The sequence below is a fragment of the Cynocephalus volans genome, chromosome 7, assembly GCF_027409185.1.
Source record: "Cynocephalus volans isolate mCynVol1 chromosome 7, mCynVol1.pri, whole genome shotgun sequence".
Lineage (NCBI taxonomy): Eukaryota > Metazoa > Chordata > Mammalia > Dermoptera > Cynocephalidae > Cynocephalus > Cynocephalus volans.
The window spans coordinates 137,770,061-137,788,446 of NC_084466.1; the positions used below are offsets into that span (position 1 = coordinate 137,770,061).

At 40.4% G+C, this 18,386-nt stretch overlaps 1 protein-coding gene across 4 annotated transcripts in view; it reads right to left on the reverse strand.

Annotated features, from left to right (window-relative positions):
• SORCS1 (sortilin related VPS10 domain containing receptor 1) overlaps positions 1 to 15,816 on the reverse strand; it is a 523,960-nt gene extending 508,144 nt beyond the window's left edge. For 3 of the 4 annotated variants that reach the window (XM_063101912.1, XM_063101913.1, XM_063101914.1), the window contains exon 1: positions 15,256 to 15,810. In XM_063101912.1, coding sequence (XP_062957982.1) covers positions 15,256 to 15,810 — 555 coding nt within the window. Of the gene's footprint in view, positions 1 to 15,255 lie in introns of all 4 variants that reach the window. The other variant, XM_063101915.1, reaches the window with a different exon arrangement.
• Positions 15,817 to 18,386: the final 2,570 nt, after the last annotated feature.

Here is an 18,386-nt window from a genome sequence, read left to right on the forward strand (position 1 = left end):
AATACGTGGGCATTTTAGACCTCAACGTTCCAACTCCCAGTTCTACCATTGGCTATCTGTTTGATCTTGGGTGAGTTACTTAACCTCTCATTCTAGATTAAGTACTTTACCTACTTCCTACTGTACTGGGAACAGTACAGTTTCTAGTATTCATTTTTAGGGAATAATAACAGTACCTACTTCCTATTGTGGATGATATGTGTATCACCTTGAATAGTAACTGAGGCATAATAAACACCCAATAAGTGTTGGTTGTTAGCAATAGCAGTCCTTACTCACCTTTAATTGAAGTCCTAACTTATTTTGAAAAACCAGCAACTCTCAATTTCCCTCTTCAGGTAAATTTGCCTGAAAGAAAATGTGAGCTTAAAACCCATAATTCTTTTCTCATTGTCAAGATGCTCTCAGTTCAACCCATTATCACAAATGCAATTTTATCTCTCTCACAATGCAATATGTCCTCATCATTTCTCAAATCTTCTGGTCCTTCTCAGACTTTGTATCATGGGGGCTGGTTTGCAATTCAGCACCTTAAATGAGGAGCATGAAGTTATTTTCTCCTCAGGCCTGGGGCAATGCTAGCCTTTACCAGCCACCAGCTCATCCTGGCAGCTGCAACATTAGGCTTTCTCAAAACACATCCCTACCCCTCCTGCTACAAGAAAACTGGGGCCTCCAATGCAGTTGATTTATTTGGTGGGAATCTATGCATCACTCTTTTCCTCACCCTCTCCCTGTCCCTCTCTCTCTCTCTCTCACTCTGTCTAATTTTGGGACACTTTTCAAGAACAATCTGGATGAGGCAACCCAGATAATTTATACTTCCTGAGTCGGGACAGTGAAAAAATATTTAGGCAGTCCATCTTTATAGTATATCAAGGATGACCATTTATTTTTTTATACTAAGAGAGGTAAATAAAATGATCCTATACTGTTTTAGTGTGCTGAGGGAAAAAACATGCTTTTTCAGCATCTCCTATGTGTCATATATTGCACTGGAATATGAAAATGAATAAAATGGAGACTTGCCCTTAGGCAACTCACAATTAATTGGAACATAAACCAGATGATGCTTAATGCTTGGAAAGAGGCACAGAGAGAGTGATCTGCACGTAACGTCAGATCTCTTCTCATAATATTCAAGTGGCTCTTCTTGGAAGTATTTGAGAAATCCTCAGCAAGGCACTGACATACACATGAGACTTAAAGAATGTACAGGATTTAACTGGGCAGAGACATGGCAGATTAAGTTTTTAGGAAGAGGAGGCAGCATGAGCAAAGGGACAGGAACAGAGAACAAATGGTTCATTTTGTGACTGGGAATTTGCAATGGTTAAGAGTATGTATGCCTTTGAGACAAGAAAACGAAAGTCAAAGGACCACTTTCAAGTTGGCATGCAGATGAGAGCTATGAAGTCTTCACTGTGCCTCATTGCCTACATAATCCCCCATCCCCTAAGTCAGGGGTTGGCAAAATTTTCCTGTAAAGCGTAAGAGAATAAATATTTTACATTTATGTGATATATAGTCTCTGTCATTACTACTCAACTTTGCTGTTGTAGCATGAAAGCAGCCATAGGCAATATGTAAATGAATGAGCATGGCTGGGTCCCAACAAAACTTTATATCAAATAATTTGCATGTGTCATAAAATATCATTAATTTAAAAAATTTTTCCACCCATTTAAAAATGTAGAAACCATGGTTAGTTGGTGGGTCACACAAAAACAGGTGGTGAGACAGATTTGGCCCATGGCTGTAAACTTCCCACCCCTTCCCTAAGCTACCTTGAATTCCACCTACAACAGATAGATTAATGCCTTTCCCTATAATTGGGAAATACAAATGTTGCTTCTTCACAGATTTTTTTTTCTTTTTTCTTTTTTCTTAAAAACTTCACAGACATTTTTGAGACCAGCATTTAGGTACTAGGGAACTTATGAAATTAGTGAGCTTTTAAGGCATATATAACTTTTCCCTTCTCCTTTCCCTGAGATATGAATCTAAATTAAATGAATGTCAAGGAGAGTCTCACATACGAAATTAAACCAGAGCTTACGTGACTGGAAGGAACCTCATTCCTACTCTTTGGGGATAATAATTTGTATATCTTAAGAGTATATTGAGTATAAAAAGCTCATTCCCAATTCAGTTTTGTTTTAACATGATGACATTTCTAAGTTGATTCTCCACTACAATAGCACAAAATGCTAGGCAAAAATTCCTATCATAATACCCCAAAGCCAGATCTGGGCCTTGTAATGTCATGTCAAATAGAAGTCTGTTTAAGAGTTACATGTAAGAACAGAGTGGAACTCCAAGGCCACAGTAATGTCTCTTCAGCTACTCACAGGCTGGTAAGCCAGTCCTGGGAGTGCCTGCCCTTCTGTCCCTAGCCAAACCTTTCCTCTCCAGATTCCCCCTTTCTCTTCTTTTTTTCCCCTCTCTTTTATCTAAAAGGTAAGAAGAAGAAAAGGGTCAACCAATTAAAAGCTAAATTTGTTTTCTGAGAATTTTCTATTTATTTAATTTATCTTTAGTTTTCTCCTATTTGCGAGGTATAACTAATTAAGTATGGATAATGCTGGTGTAGAGTTCTCCGTAGCATTGTCTTATTGCCTTGAAACATCACACTTCAGTTGTAAGTGATGGCCATCCAACTCATCCCAATGCACCCCCTCTCCCATATTAATTTGGGAAGCATGTCCAGGAAAATGGATAAACACCCACTTTTAATTATTTGAAAGCAGAAACATACAGAATAAGCAAGAAGAAATCCCATCACTGTTTAGCCAATCAAATTTTACTGTGAAGAGAGGAAATAGCAATGTTTTAAAGTTGTTTTGTGTATGTGCACATGCATGTGCGCACACACGTGAGTGTGTGTGTGTGTGTGTGTGTGTGTGTGGTGAAGATTATGGAGATAATTTATCTCTTTGGGAAGTCAGATTCCTTTGCCCAGTTTGAGGCCAGTAAGTTAATAGGACATTCTAAGATGGGAAGTCTAATCTGATATTTTAAAACGCTGTTAGTAATGATCCCAAATATCTTGGACCACTGAGATGATGAAGAAAAAGAGCACCATCCAGTCACAGTTCGGTGATTGTGCTAACAACCTAAGATGAAGCCAAGACCCTAGATTTAGGGAGTTTAAAATGGGCATGAATGGCCTTTCCTCCTACCAATCCCTATTCTGTCTGCAAAATTCCTAATCTTATATAAAGACCCATCTTAAATGTCACTTCCCTTTAAAACCTTGCCTCCCATTCTCAGGCAAAATTAGTTGTCCCTCACTTTGCTCTCATAGCACTTTGCACAAAAGTCTATTATAGCTATTATGCACTTATCACAGAAAACTGCAATTTATTTGTTTATGTGTCTGTCTATATCCACCAGAATATGCACCCTGAAGGGTAAAGATCAGGTCTTATTCATCTTTGTATTCCCAACACTCAGCACAGTGCTGACACAACAGCCACTTAAAACATGTTTTAGTATTTTTATTATTAAAGAAATGCATGCCCATGTTAAAAATTCAAAACAGCACTGACTAGCATAAAAGGAAAGGTTAAAAGTTGTCTTTCCTCTACCTAAACCATCAGTCCCACTTCTCAAAAGAGATCACTCTTAAGAGATAATTTTAACTATACATAAATACTGCATGCATCCATACTAGTCCACACTCAGCTAACCATCACATAAGGCTCTCAAATCCATTACACAGGCAAGAATGGCTGCCTCTGCTAACCACTTGACATGAATGGTTGCAAAATCCCAGAAAGCAAAAGGCCAGAGAAGCAGGGCACAGCAGGAAGAGTCTAGTCTGCTTAGAATCCAGTTCTACTCTGCACATTTTATGATTTGATGCTGTTACAAGTTTTTCCCACTCACGGATATTTCCTCTCTTATTTTCATCTCTTACTCCATTTTTGTGATTCTCTCTCTCTGAGTCTACATGCCTCTGTCACAACTCTGACGTCTCTCAACATGCTTTACTTTGCCTATGGTCTCTCTGTGTCTTTTTGTCTCTCATCTTTTCTTTTTCCTCCTTTGTCTCAGTCTGCCTCTGCTGTCTCTCTTGAGTCTGTCTCCTCTGCCACTGTTATGCTCTCATATTTTCTTCCCCTCCCTCTCTCTTATTACTTCTCTCTCTCCATATCTCTCTTTCCACTGCCTCGCTGTCTTTGGTTCTTTTTCTGTCCCATTGTTTTGATGATCTTCCATTCAACTCTCACAATCAGTAGGCATCCTTACTAGATTATTAAAAGCCTTACGAGATTATGTAATATTTCGCTTTTAAGAGTGGATATGTAAATGTTGTACACTGGTGCTTAAATTGATGTGAATGTATGCAGATATACGAGGGTGCACATACCTATTATGTGTGCATTTATATGTACAAGTTTAGGGCTGTGTCCCAGCCCTCATTACAAGAAAATAGAACTACAGTAAAAGAACATAAATGTGCAAACAGAACCAATATCACATATATGACAGAGATGGAGACAAAGATCAAGGCAAAGACATTTAAATTGAAATATATGCTGCTTTATTAGGAGAATGGAGGTCACTAGAATTTCTGTGATGTGTAGTCAGGTTGGTGAAATTACATCCAGATCTCTTCCTCTCTGGAATCAACAAATAGAATGATAAGCAAAGGCCTGGTAGCACATGCTGCTGCATACCCAGGGGAGAGACACAGAGTCATCTTCCTGCTGCTTTGCAAAAACCTGGGCACTGGACTGACTCTCAACAATGCTTTTTGGAAGCTAACAGGCAACTTAAATGTGGGCTCTTTTTGTTCAGTCCAGTTGCCTGGAATTCAGTTCAAATGAAGTCTAGTTCACAAGTCATTTGCTCTCTCTTCCTTTTTTTTTTTTTTCATTTTCCACATAACTTAAAAACAACTGAAGCAATGCATGATTATTTAGGAACACCAACAAAAATATATGGACAAGCAGAATTGCATACAATCCCAACATTCATCGTAATCGCAGGCAAACATTTGAGTCATATCCTTCCTGTATTTTTCTTTTTCTTTTTTTACAAAAGTCAAATGTTATACTATATAATATAATTATTGGGGAAAAAAGTATTGAGTCTCTACCGTGCTCCAGTATATTTCTAGGGACTTGGGATACACAAGAGAAAAACTTTAAAAAAAGACTGACTTCAGAGGGCTTATGTTTGTACTATTTTATCATCTGTTGTTTTTCTTTTCTGGTATTTTGCGGGATGTTTCCCAATTCAAAAAATATTATTTATTTAAATGATCTTTGAATGCCCTCAATATTCTGTAACACATATGCACAAGATCATTTGTTGTTTGTTTTGTATGAAAAGCCAGTTTTCCCCAAAGAAATAGCAAATAAAACGCCAAAAATTTAGTAAACAAGCATTATGTGCAAACAGCTAGAGATGTTGCGAGGAATGAGAAAAGATTAGGATGGTTTCCCAGTCCTCCTTATAAGAAACAGAACTGGAGTAAAAGAACATAAATGCAGAAGCAGAGCCAATAACATGAGCTATTGTAAGCATAAAATATTGCAAAATAATATAAGCAAAATATTGTAAGCATCTTTTAGTAGGCCATTCTTGAACACTATTAATATTAATATTAACAAAATAATGATGATAATAATAATAACTGCTAACCCTTATTTATTGCTTACTATGTGCCAGATGCTACTTTAAACGTTTTTATATCTATTACCTCTTTTAACCAAGTGAACACATAAAAAGTGCACCATTATTATTCTTATTTTAAAGATGAGGAAACTAAGGCACAGAGTTACAAAATTAATTCCCCAAGTTCACATATTTGTATATAGCAAAAGTGGGGAATTAAACCAATCAGTAAGCATTACATTATATTTTAAATTAGGTACTATTTTTGCCACTTAAGACACATTTTTCCCATGGTTGTATGGACAACCAGGAAAGATAATTTCCTAGAATACATGAATGACAGAAATGTCACTTGGGAGACTATGTGCTGTCCCACGTGATCTACAGAGCCTTCTGCCATGTCTTCACTGTTGGGGGTCATAGGTTCCATTGAGGAGCTGATAAGACCTGCGGGCTTCAGCTCCCCATGAGAAGAAATGAAGAATATTAACACAAAGTTGTGCACACAGTGGAAGAGGTTCATGGACTCTAAACTTATGTGAATAATTTAAGGAAATGATTTTCATACTCGAGTGTTCCTAACAATCTTCTAGGGAGTTTGTAAAACATACAGACTCCTGGTCCCTTCTCCCCATCAGGGCATTCAAAAGCAGGCCCAATGAGGTCAGTACGTAGAGAAACACTGCCTTAGCCACCTGTAAGAGGCCCACGGCTGCCCAATTAAGAGTTCCTCTCACATTTCAGCAAAATGCAAACCAGGGCAAGAAGGGCTACAGATGACAGGCTTCTAAACCAGGGTGTTGAATGTATCTAAAATAGCCTTTTCCCCTTTAATGATTCTAATCAAAAGTATATAGTGAGAATGGCTGAGATAAGGGGAAGACATTTCACTTTTAATACCCACCCCGGATAGGCCCTGGAGCAGGAGGATTGATGGCTATGATTTTGTGTCCCAACAACCCCTGCTACTTTGTTTAGGGGAAGATGAGTAAAGGCATCAATCCATTGGCTCCAGGACACAACATGATTAGTTAGTTGTCTGACAACATGATTCCTGTTAGCACTTTCTTTAAGACGTATACAAGTTGTCCACACTGTCACTCAAGGGTCATTAGCCAGCAGGGGGAAACCAAACAGCACATCCCACACATCCTCCCAGGATAAGAAGATGACACATATTAATAACCCCAGGCAAGCCACTCACGGGGATGGACAGGGGTCAGGGCTTTGATCACAGTGCATCGTGCAGCAGCTTATTACCAAGTAAAGTGTATTACTCAGGGACCTGAGAACAGGGCATGTGAAAGGGAGAGCCTTGAGACATGCTGCTCATGACAAGAGTTCCCCTACTACACCTCTGCGCTGACTTGTCTCTAAAAAAACTCAAAACTCAGAAATAAACCCATACAAAAAGGCAGCCTGATCTACTAGAAAGAGCTTTGGAGCCAAAAAGGGGAAGCATCAAAAATCAAATTCCAGCTCTTGGGCAAGTTCTTTAAGCCTTTACTTCCACAGCTTTAGAGTGAGGATAATGATACCTAGTTTGTAAAAGTGTTGGGTGCATTAAGTGAGATAACAGGGTGATGCTCCAGAGCATACTTCCAGGGCAGCCGTCCACTAAATTGGTAGTTATCTATGTTAGTGTTTTTAAGAGAGGCTTTTGTTATAATCAGTCTGTCTTATCTGGATACCTGTGCCTAGTATTCAGCAAACTGTCCTTTGCTCCCTTTCCCCATCCCCACCCCCAAAGTTAGAAGAAGTGGAAAAAGCAATAGCGGGTAACTCAATTATAATTTTTTTTTAAATTTTATTTTGTCGATATACATTGTGGCTGATTATTGCTCCCCATCACCAAAACCTCCCTCCCTTCACCCTCCCCCCTCCCCCCAACAATGTCCTTTCTGTTTGCTTGTCGTATCAACTTCAAGTAATTGTGGTTGTTATATCTTCTCCCCCCCCCCAGTTTTGTGTGTGTGTGTGTGTGTGAATTTATATATTAATTTTTAGCTCCCACCAATAAGTGAGAACATGTGGTATTTCTCTTTCTGTGCCTGACTTGTTTCACTTAATATAATTCTCTCGAGGTCCATCCATGTTGTTGCAAATGGCAGTATTTCATTCGTTTTTATAGCTGAGTAGTATTCCATTGTGTAGATGTACCACATTTTCCGTATCCACTCATCTGATGATGGACATTTGGGCTGGTTCCAACTCTTGGCTATTGTAAAGAGTGCTGCGATGAACCAATTATAATTTTTAAGCAAGGAAAATCCACTAGTATCAATTGGAACTCTTCAGTTTGACTACTGCTGCTCTGGGATGCTGGCACTCTATGTTCCCTTGACTGAGACCATCTTTAATAAGACAGCTGAAGAGAGGAAGTGGTGGCTATACCCCTTTCCTTCAATACCCTGTTGCATAAACCTAGTCATAAGTAATCTCATCTCTGAAGTCCATTAGCTGTGGAGCACATAGGTAGATCAGTTATTTCCAAGAACCTCACTTCCAGAAAGTCGCATTATCTTCCTTTAAGGTCACTTTTTAAAGGTTTAAACAATGTCAAGAGCATGACTTTTGATGAGGACACCTGTTCTGAAGTCCAGGACAAATAATTTGAATTGCTGAGCCGAGAACTCAGGAGCTTCACAGCCCATATCCGCACTTCCTCTTGCAATAGCAAACCTTATAAACACAGGTGCACAGGCTTCAGACAAACCATGAGACCAGGATGCAGCTGTGTTCCAACTCTTCCCCATGGCAAGTTCGGCGGTGGACCAAACACAGAAGCAGTCGTACAGTGTGACCAAATGCTTTTGCCCTTCTTCCACTAATTGACCTGCCTAATAGCAACACCTTGGTTTTCATATCTGAGAAATGTAGAAAATATTTGTCTTTCCTATCTTATAAGATCACAGTGAGAATAAAACTGAAGTATTAGAAATAATGTTCCAATCTTTGAAAACTGAAACATTTTGCAAAGAGAAAAAGGGCTATAACAGATCTAAAGTGGTATAACAACATTCCAGAGTGCCATAGAAATAGACACAATATCTTTTATACACGTGTAAAATTTCATATAGAATTTCTTACATAGCATTCACGTCTTTTTTTTTTCTACCTACATTTTAGAATAGGCTCTGTTCTCTCATTATAAGCCTTGAACAGTATGATCCCACCTTTGTTTCTTGCCAATCGTTTGAATATTCCATCCATCCAATCTGAGCAGAATTTGAGCTCCTCAGGAGTAATCACTACCCTTCCACAGAGCCCAGCCCCATCTCACAGTGAATGTCTCTTCTCTGTCATCCCCTTCAGCCACTGCAGAGATGCTGTTTGACCAGTTTCCCCTTCCAGAGACACAGGTGTCTTTTCCACACTTTCTAGCCAGAGATACAGGACAGTAATTGAGACATTCACAAAGACAGGACAAATATTTTACATACATTTCATAACAACAGAAGCTGGCAAGGCGTCAAATTAATTTATCCTCCAGGTGGTGTGGCCAGAGATGTTTCTGGCCAAGAACTTAAACAAAAGAAAGTCCTTTTTGTGAAAACTGTGTGTTGGAAATGTCAAGGCAAAAATGAAACAATGATGACTCCAGCTGAGATTTAATGTGCAAATAAAGGCAGTCATGTCTTTCAGTGACCACACAGGTTTTTACTTTGTTATTGAGCTTCTAATACAGGTGTCCCTTGACTTAAGATGGGGTTACTTCCTGATAAAACTATGGTAAGTTGAAAATATCATAAGCGGAAATGCATTTAATACACCTAACCTACCAAACACCATAGTGTATACTAGCCTATCTTAAATGTTCTCAGAACACTTACATTAGCCTAGAGCGGGTAAAATCATCTAGCACAAGCCTATTTTATAATACAATGTTGAATAGCTCATTTAAGAGTATCCTACCGCATATCATTAGCCCAGGAAAAGGTCAACTTAAAAATATTGGTTTCTATGAAAAGTCATTAAGGCAAACCATTGTAAGTCAAAGACACTCTACATACCCAAACAGACTACAAGATTAATATATATATTTCTGGCTACACTTTAAGGTATTTCTAAGATTAATACTTTAATTATATACAGTTTTTAATTAAAGTAGGTTGAATTCTTGGATATAGATAGTTATGTCTCTTCTCTTGACCTTTACTCATGCCATCTTTCAGTTCAAAATATCCTTGTAATGATCTCCAACTCTTACTTAATATTTTCTCTACATCTCAATGTTCAGTTGAAGCACCACTTTGCAATAAAGCTTGAAGATCACTTTGGCTAAAAGACAGCCAACCATCCTCCACACCCCTGCAGCGTGTTAGCCGTTAAAGGACACACGTCTCCTGCTGTCTCTTTGAAGGATTCTTTGGGTGCAGGACTGAAAGCTCTTCGAGGGCAGAGATTATTTCTTTTCATCTTTGTATATCACTCCACAAATATTCCTATACCAATGCCTGACAAATACCAGGAGCTCAAGAAATATTTGTGGAATTAAAAGTAAATGTGATAACTTGTGTAAAGTTCCTAGCATACTGCTGGCTCATCGCAATCACTCCTTAAACGTGAGCCATTATTATTCACTTAAATAAATTAGATTATTCCTTTTGCCTTAGTATCCTAGCCTATGAGTTTCTAAGGTCCCTCTTTAACAGGATGTAAATATAATTCCCTGTGTCAACATCCATGTCAATTTACTCTAGAAGATCCCATTAAAAATCTAAGACATATACTTTCCAACTTCACATTAGGCAATTTTTCATTTTTTTGTTCCAAAGATGGCAATTCCTTTACATGAAGATGTGGAAAAACAAACGTAATAAACTGTGTTTTGCCCAAAAGCATGTGCCCAAATCGAAACGAATGTCTGCTCGTATGTCAACTTTCTTAATTTCCCTTAAAGGGGTACGCATATGAACTGTGGAAAAAGAAAGAATTCATAAAATAATAGGTTTTCTCATTATGGGTCGAGTAGGTCATTCTGTCATTTCTGAATCTCCAATATTCCCAATGCACTTTAACTAAATATAATAGGTGCAAAATATCTACAGGTTGAACAAAGTATTAAATTGATTCCAGACTGTAAGGGATTACAGTGGTGCTCTCTAGTCTATTTGGGTCATTTTACAGAAGATGAAATTGAGACCACAAAATTTCAGCATGCTATGACTACATATCTAATTAACTCACGATTCTTAATTTCCAATAAAGACCTTTTATTTTTCCCACCTTAATAAAAAAGTAGCATTTATTGAGAAGTTATTATGTGCCAGGCATTTTGTATACATGGTGTCTAATCTTCAGGAAAAAGCCTGCAAAAGACTTTACGATCCCCATAATTTAGATGGGGAGACCGAGGCTCAAAAACTTAAGGTGTCTTGCTCAAAACAATATGCTGGTAAACGGAAGAGCTAAGGTTCATAATCAAATCTGTTTGCTTCCAAACCTACTGCCTTCCATGCCACATCATGATAGCATTCATTAATAGCATAAAGTACCAATCAGGGAAGGAATTATGTGGGTTTCCTAGAGAATGCTAGAATCTTTTATCGTTTTACTTTAAGAAGAAAGTCAGGATAAAAAAAAAGAAAACACTACATCAAAATGTATAGCAAAATCAAGTGTTCATAACCAACCTCTCTTTAAGATCAGATTTATTAAATTAGAAAAGGATTCTGTTCCTGAAGAACAACAGATCTGAAAGCTGAATGATCGCAGGTTACCTTGTGCTCTCTGAATCACCAGGCACTGATTCTAAAGATGAAGAGGTGGGTGGACAAGAGAACAACCAAATCACTACTTAAGGTAAAGAGTGCAATATGACAGGCATATGTTGAAGTCCTTGCTTTTCTACAAGGAGATGGAGCCTCCAACTAAGGGTATAGCCTCCTCCACCACCATCAGCAATCAACTGAAGATAGGATTATTTAAAATACAGATTCTAAAATAACTGAGTTTTTCTGTCCTACTTCAAAGTCCATAGGACAAGCAATTGTGGGGTTTTGGAGTAGAATCACTCTGGTGCCATTCACTGATTTTCCTTTGACCTCCCGCATCATTTTGGTAATTCATTTAGCCTTCTAGAGCCCCAGTTTCCTCCTCTATGTAATGTCAATAATAATACCTACTCATGACTTTTTTTTTGTGGAAATTAAATGAGATAATGAATGTAAGGCATCTACCCAAAAACCTGGCGCAGGTTGGGACTCAGTTTATTCACTGAGGTTGGATGGTAAACGTCTAGTGCCAGAACAACTAAAGGCAAAGACGTTTCTGGATATCAACCACACCATCATGCTGTATGATAAATGTGGCACTAAAGATGTCATAAAAGCAACATAGAAGTCAAGCAAAAGCTTCTACTAACAAATCTTATGACAATAGTCAGTGAGAAAGGGGCAGGATGGTGAATTGAAATATTCAAATTAACTCAAATTCCAGCATAAAAATATGAAAAAGATATATTAACACTTATCACCTACTTACTATCTACCAAGAATTTTATAAGGATTAATGAGTATAGCACTTTGAAATTCCTTTGAAATAAGGAATAAACACATACACCATCAGGCATACATATATAGGCAGATATATATTTTAACACTCTAAGGATTACTATATAAATTTAGATCAGCGCACAGCATGCCTGGGATGAGTAGGGTAGGAACAATATGTTCTTGCTTACAACACCAAGCTCATGACAAATGATTCATACCCAGCACCTTTCATGCCAGAAGATCCCCCAGGTGTTCCACCAACTCTAGCAACAGTTTCCATCAAGCAAGACTGCAGTAAAGAGGAATCACATCACACCCACGGATGAGGCAAAACAGTCATGTCTTTAAACAACTGCACAAGTCCAATAGCTGAGGGGGTAGGAAAGAGAAGGGAAGGAGGTGAGTGAACTATCCAGAATTCCTCACCAGTTTGACAGGCAGCCTATAATTATCACAGATTTGCACCTTGAATTCAGGAATTACTGTAATCAGAGGCTCCTCTTAGCAAAGACTTTTAGCTAAAGGTGAGACAGGATGTGTGCTACCTGTGGCCCCTAATGGGTTGGAGGGAAGATTTACAAGGGAGGGCATCGAATTGTGAAAGACGGCAGCCCCCAATCTTGTCCTTAGGTTTAGGTTAGTGGACTTCCTGCTCTGGGGGATAGGGAAGTGCTATGAGAGTTACAAGTAGGTGTACAGGACTTTACAGTCACAGTGCCCTCTTATGTATGTCTTGGCACATAATTCTCTGTAATTCATATGACAGCCATTGCCCTAATTTAGACATGAGTAAATCCATACAGAGTGCAATCAACCTGCCACAGTCCAACTGCAAATTAGCAGAGCTAGAACTCACGTCTCCACTCTCCTTGTTTCACAAAAGTGCCAGAAAAGTTTCTTTCTGCCTTCTTTCCCTTTACAAACATACTTTAAACTTTTTCTCTCCTGTGAGTCTAGTCCAAATAAGTAATAAGTAGGACTGGTTTTGTTTTGGAGGACCTGGATAAAGATTATTTCTCTTGCTTCGCTGTCTGTATGTATACACTAAAAAAAAGAAAAAGAAAAAATCAAAAAGGATTTGACTGTGACCAGCCAGGCAGGGACAGGGGCAAGCAGAGGGATGGTGGCTGTCTTAATGGAATAAGAGACTTAAGAGGGGAGAAATCTCATCTCAGTAGTTAACATGATTTGAGTGTTCAAACCTTTCTCACTCACCACCTTCATTATTTCCTACATTATCTCAGACTAGCCTGCTTTTTCTATTTTCTAAGCCCTGACCCTAATAAGCCCTATTGGACTTATAAGCACCATTTATTTAAAAATAATAATAAAAAGAGGCTGGCAGTGCTTAGCACCGTTTCTTAAATGGAGGTTAAAATTTGTCAAAGATGTACTCTCCCTTTCTTACTCTTTCCAAGATCTTTCAAGAGATGAACTAAAGTAGAGGTCTAATGATGAGCGATATTTTACAGCTTGAATTACATTAAAGCCAGAAATATTTTGAGCCCAAAGTCTTTTACTTCTTAATACATGTTTGATGTGTTTAAAAGATCTAACATGTTTGATGTGTTTTAAATCTCCCCTTAAAGCCAGAAACTTTGAGTTAATCACTTAAAACAGTACAAAAGTTATTCAATCAGTTTAAGAAGATTCAAATTCAAATTAGAAGATTAATTTTAGTGGTTATGATAAGAAAGATATGATAGTTAAGGTCATTAAGGTAAGGCAAGGGTCCCCAGAATCTGAATGGAAAGAATTTCAATTATTTGATTAAACCACTCCTGAGAATCATACGAAAGCAGAGCCTCTGTCATGAAGGCTGAATTATAGGGAAAACCCTGCTTGTACTCTCGGGACAGAGACATCAGTACAAAACACTACTTACCAAGAATTGCTTTAGTACAATGCATATCTGTGTACCCAAAGAATCCATAATGACAGATTATGATTTGAAAATGTTCACAACTCTCATTAAAAAGCTGCGAATTAGCACAATTCACTAAAGTGGTAATTCTCTAGGAAGGTTTCTGGCAATTTCATCACAATGAAAACATTTTAAAAGGTATCAGGCTGCACAGACTGCATATTACAAAACTACAACCTCAATTAATTGCTTGGATTTTTTTTTTTTCATTTTACCCATCCCTGTTTTTATGTTCTTCTTGTCTGATTAATGGCAGACTACAGAAGTTCCACATTTTCAGATCGTCTTCAGTTCTTACCATCAAAACTGGTTCTTTAATATTTCAGCCCATTGAAGGATCTAGGTTCAGTTTAACCGGGAATAGCTCCCTAAGATTACAGACATGTAGGCTTTTCCGAATATTTAAAAGCTTTCCCGATATAATCAAAGCTTATGAACTTGTACCCTAAGTCCCCTGCAATCCAGCCTCCTGCCTTTATAAAGAGAGAACAGGGAGTTGTTGTCCCTGGGATGTATCTGATCTTCCTGGGACCGATCAGGCCAGAGAACAACCACTCATTCACAGGCTGGAAAGCCCCCGTTCTCAAAACACACTTGCTAATGCTATTACAAGATGCTGGAGAGTTCCTGCCCTGAAACTTGCATCCACTTGCTCCCCCAAAACAGATAGAACACAAAGGACACCTTACAGTCCACTGCAGTTGTCCTCTCTGTGGGGAAGAAGAGGCTAGGAGCTTTGCATAAAAATAAGATAAAAAGCCTACATACACAAGTCTCCTTGGTCTTACTGGAGCCAGTCCATAAATCTAGCAAGTAAAAGAAAAGTCACTTGAGGGAATGTAGCCTGCCTGAAATTTAACCCTCTCATCTCCGCATTAAGAATACTTTAAAGCCCCTGTTTGCTTGCCTGGTCTTCAGTTCCACACACAAACGCGACCAAAGAAACAAGAAATAGGGATTCGCCGGCTCATTTGAAGCTTTGCTTGGGATTTAGAAAGGACTCTGATGGTCTTGCGGGGGGAGGGAGATGGAGGTTAGTCTCCTAGTAGGTAATACTAACTCCTGGAAAAGGGGCTGGGAAGACCTCGGTTTGCAGTATCTGCCAAGTATGGAAACCCCATTTCTCCAAATTCTCCATCAGATCGCACGGCCAAGTGTAACCCTTTCCATCTTTCGCCCCTCTGCCCTCAGTCCCATTCTACTCACGCTGCTGTTGTGGCCAGACCAGTGGACCATAGCTTGGTTGTGTGCCGAGTCGCCTGTCAGCGCAAACGTGGTGCTGGTCAGTCTCAGCTCTTCCATTCGGAAGCGGGTGGCTTTGTCCGGGTCCCGCTCACGAGTCCCAGGCTCCTGCTGCCCTCCGTCCACTAGCATCCCCCTGGGGCCTCTACTTGCGCCTTCTCCCTGTTCGGCCTTCTGATCCGCTCCGCTCCGTCTCCTCCGGCCAGAGCGTGCAGGAACGGCCACCGACGCCCCGGTGCCCCGGGCCCGCTCCAGGGATAGTACTCGGTCCCCGGGGGCCACCGCGAACAGGGGACGCACAAGGAACGGCAGGGGCGTGGCAGGAGCCCTGCCTGGCGGTCCCTGGTGAGAAAAGCCCCTCGGGGTCGGGGCCCATCGTGGGGCCGAGTTGGAGTGCGGCGGGGGACAGCAAGAGCCGCCGCCACAGGAGCCCGGGGCGCAGAGGACCAAAAGCCCCACGCCGGCGAGGAGCGCGCTCAGCCCGGCTGGGGAGCCGCCACCGGCGCCAACTTTTCCCATTGCGGGAGCGAAAGGGAGCGAAGAGGGGGTCCCAGATCGAAGGTGGCGGCGCGGGGCTGTCCGCTGGCGGGCTGTTGGGGGGCAGGCGTTCAGGACCCCAACTCCATCCAAGTTGGGCCGCGACGCGGGCGGGCGCAGGCGGCGCCGGGCAGGTGGCGGCCGCTCGCCCGGCTGGGCTTGTGCGGAGCGCGGATTCGGACGGAGCGAGCCGCCGCCACGCGGGGTGGAGCTGAACTGAAGTCACAGGCGGAGCGGGCGCTGGCGCGCTGGCGGACGACGCGGGAGGGAGCGCGGGCGCTGCCGGGGCTCTGGGCGCAGCGTCCCGCTGCCGAGCTGCTCTGCGCACCCGGCTGCGGGCACTGGATGCGCCGCCGCCGACCCTCCCCTCCGCCCGGCGGGCGCTGCTGCCACCGCCTGCCCCTCACCGCCGCCTGCTCGGCGCCCCCGCGGCCGTGGGTCCCCGCGAGGAGCCCGCGCGCCCTTTCCCAGGGTACAGCCGACCCCGGCTCCCGGGGAGCGGTAGCTGTGTCGGGGGCTTCCTATTCCTGATTTACTGCTTCTATCAAAGTCTGTTGCTATTTCCTTTTTTTTCCTCTCTCTTTCTGCTGTTTTCCAATTTAGGAGATAGAGACGGGTGGGCTTCTGTTCTTTTCCTCTCTTACTCTTGGTGAGTTGACATCTTGACCTTCCCTTAGCACAGCGTGTGTCCTGGCGTGGAGGAGATCCAGGAAAGGCAGTAGCAGTGAGTGATGTAATTAAATGGCTGTGTGTGTGTGCGTGTGTGTGTGTGTGAGTGCCTGCGTGTGTGCGTGTGTGTGTGTGTGTGTGTAGTTTGGAGGATTTTTTTTTTCCATCAATTAATATGCTCGTTTCCTTTCCTGACCTCCTAAAGCACTCTATATTTGAACTCAATCTTCCTGCATGCAATCATACTTAAAAGCACACTTTTCTAAACCTAGCATTCCACTAAGTGTTTTGTAGGCAAATACTCCTGTATCTTGGCTTCCCTAAGAGACTGCAAACTTACTGAGGACAGGAAGACCAACTTGTAAGCAACTCGGAAATGACCTGTTTGTTTTGTTTGCTATTTTATACTCAGTGATTGGTACAGTGGAAAATCTGTCAGTCATTAATTCAATAAATATTTATATAAAAATAAATACAAGAAAGGAGTACTATATTTAATCTGTATCATTTGGCATCTAGTCCAGTGCTACTAAAACATGCCTTGAGATCCCTATTAGCAAGTCTGTGCTGGATGCGCTGCCACCAGTTTGCTGTGGGACCTTGGACAAGTCCCACAATCTCTCAACTTCTTACACTTTAAAATCAAATGGCCACATAAGATGACTTTTAAAATCTCTTCCACTCCTAAAATTCCATAACTGTATAACTATAATATCTGCCCAGCCCAGATCCCCTGCTACTGTTCAAAATTTCAGATGAAGATTTATAGTAGGTGAATGGGCTTTGGAAGTTGCAAAGAATTTCTCAAAATCAAGACTTTTTCAAATAGACATTTTGCTTGTAAGGGTTGAGATGCCTTCAGTTTTCTTTGCCATCTTCATATACCTAATAACATTCTCCTATGCACATGGTAACTATTGAATTATTTAATGAACATTTATTGATTGAATACATGAATGGCACAACAAAATAGCATTGATTCCAGTTTCTAATTACATTTTTTGTTCATTTTCACACTTAGAATGGTAACCTCACTGAAAAATCTGTATTCTGAATTTGTGATGAGACCAACTTGAAAGTAATATAGAGTGATAATTACTCTAATTAATGAAACCCTTTCTAATGCTGTTCAAGAGAAACTTCTATTATATCAATTCAATCCAGTGAAGTGTTATAAAAAGATTGACCTAAATTATTGTTCTTATGACCAATGCAAGGAAAGCATAATTGCAAGGCTTTGTAATTCTGTGCTTAGTCTTTTATTGCCCTACCAAAATAAGTTAGACTACTTCAATTTCAAAATGAAACTCTTCCTGAAGAAAATTGGTACAAGTAGAGCTGATTTTTCCTTCCCAGAGTTTACAACTTCCTTGTTTCCAAACACACCAGTTAGCATGATTTCTTTAAAGTGAAAGCATATGCAGTCCACTTGCTGAAAGTTCATCCAGAGCAGGGATATTTTTCATACCTGATTTTAATTATCCATTTGAGAAAAAAGTTAGACAAATGTGGATGAAATTGGCTCTAAGTAGTATTGGATGTGTATGTGCATATATACTTATATATAAATTCATTTTATGTCTTATGGCTCTGTTCCCCGTTGACTTTTCTCAACAAGCAGAAAGGGAAAGGACCAGTAATTACCTAACTTGTTCCCCTTTCCAGGAGACTACAATAAATAGGCTAGGCACAAGGGAGATTCTGTTTCAAGGTATTTTCTATCCAACAAACTACTAAGGAACCCGATAGTTTTTGTTAATAAAAAACAATAAGAATGGGTCACTGATTAGGAAGATAATTGATATCAAAGGCCGGTAGAGAGCATAGGTCTCTAATTCCAACAAGGAGTCTTTTCACTATGCACATGAAAAATACGCCACCAGTTAGTC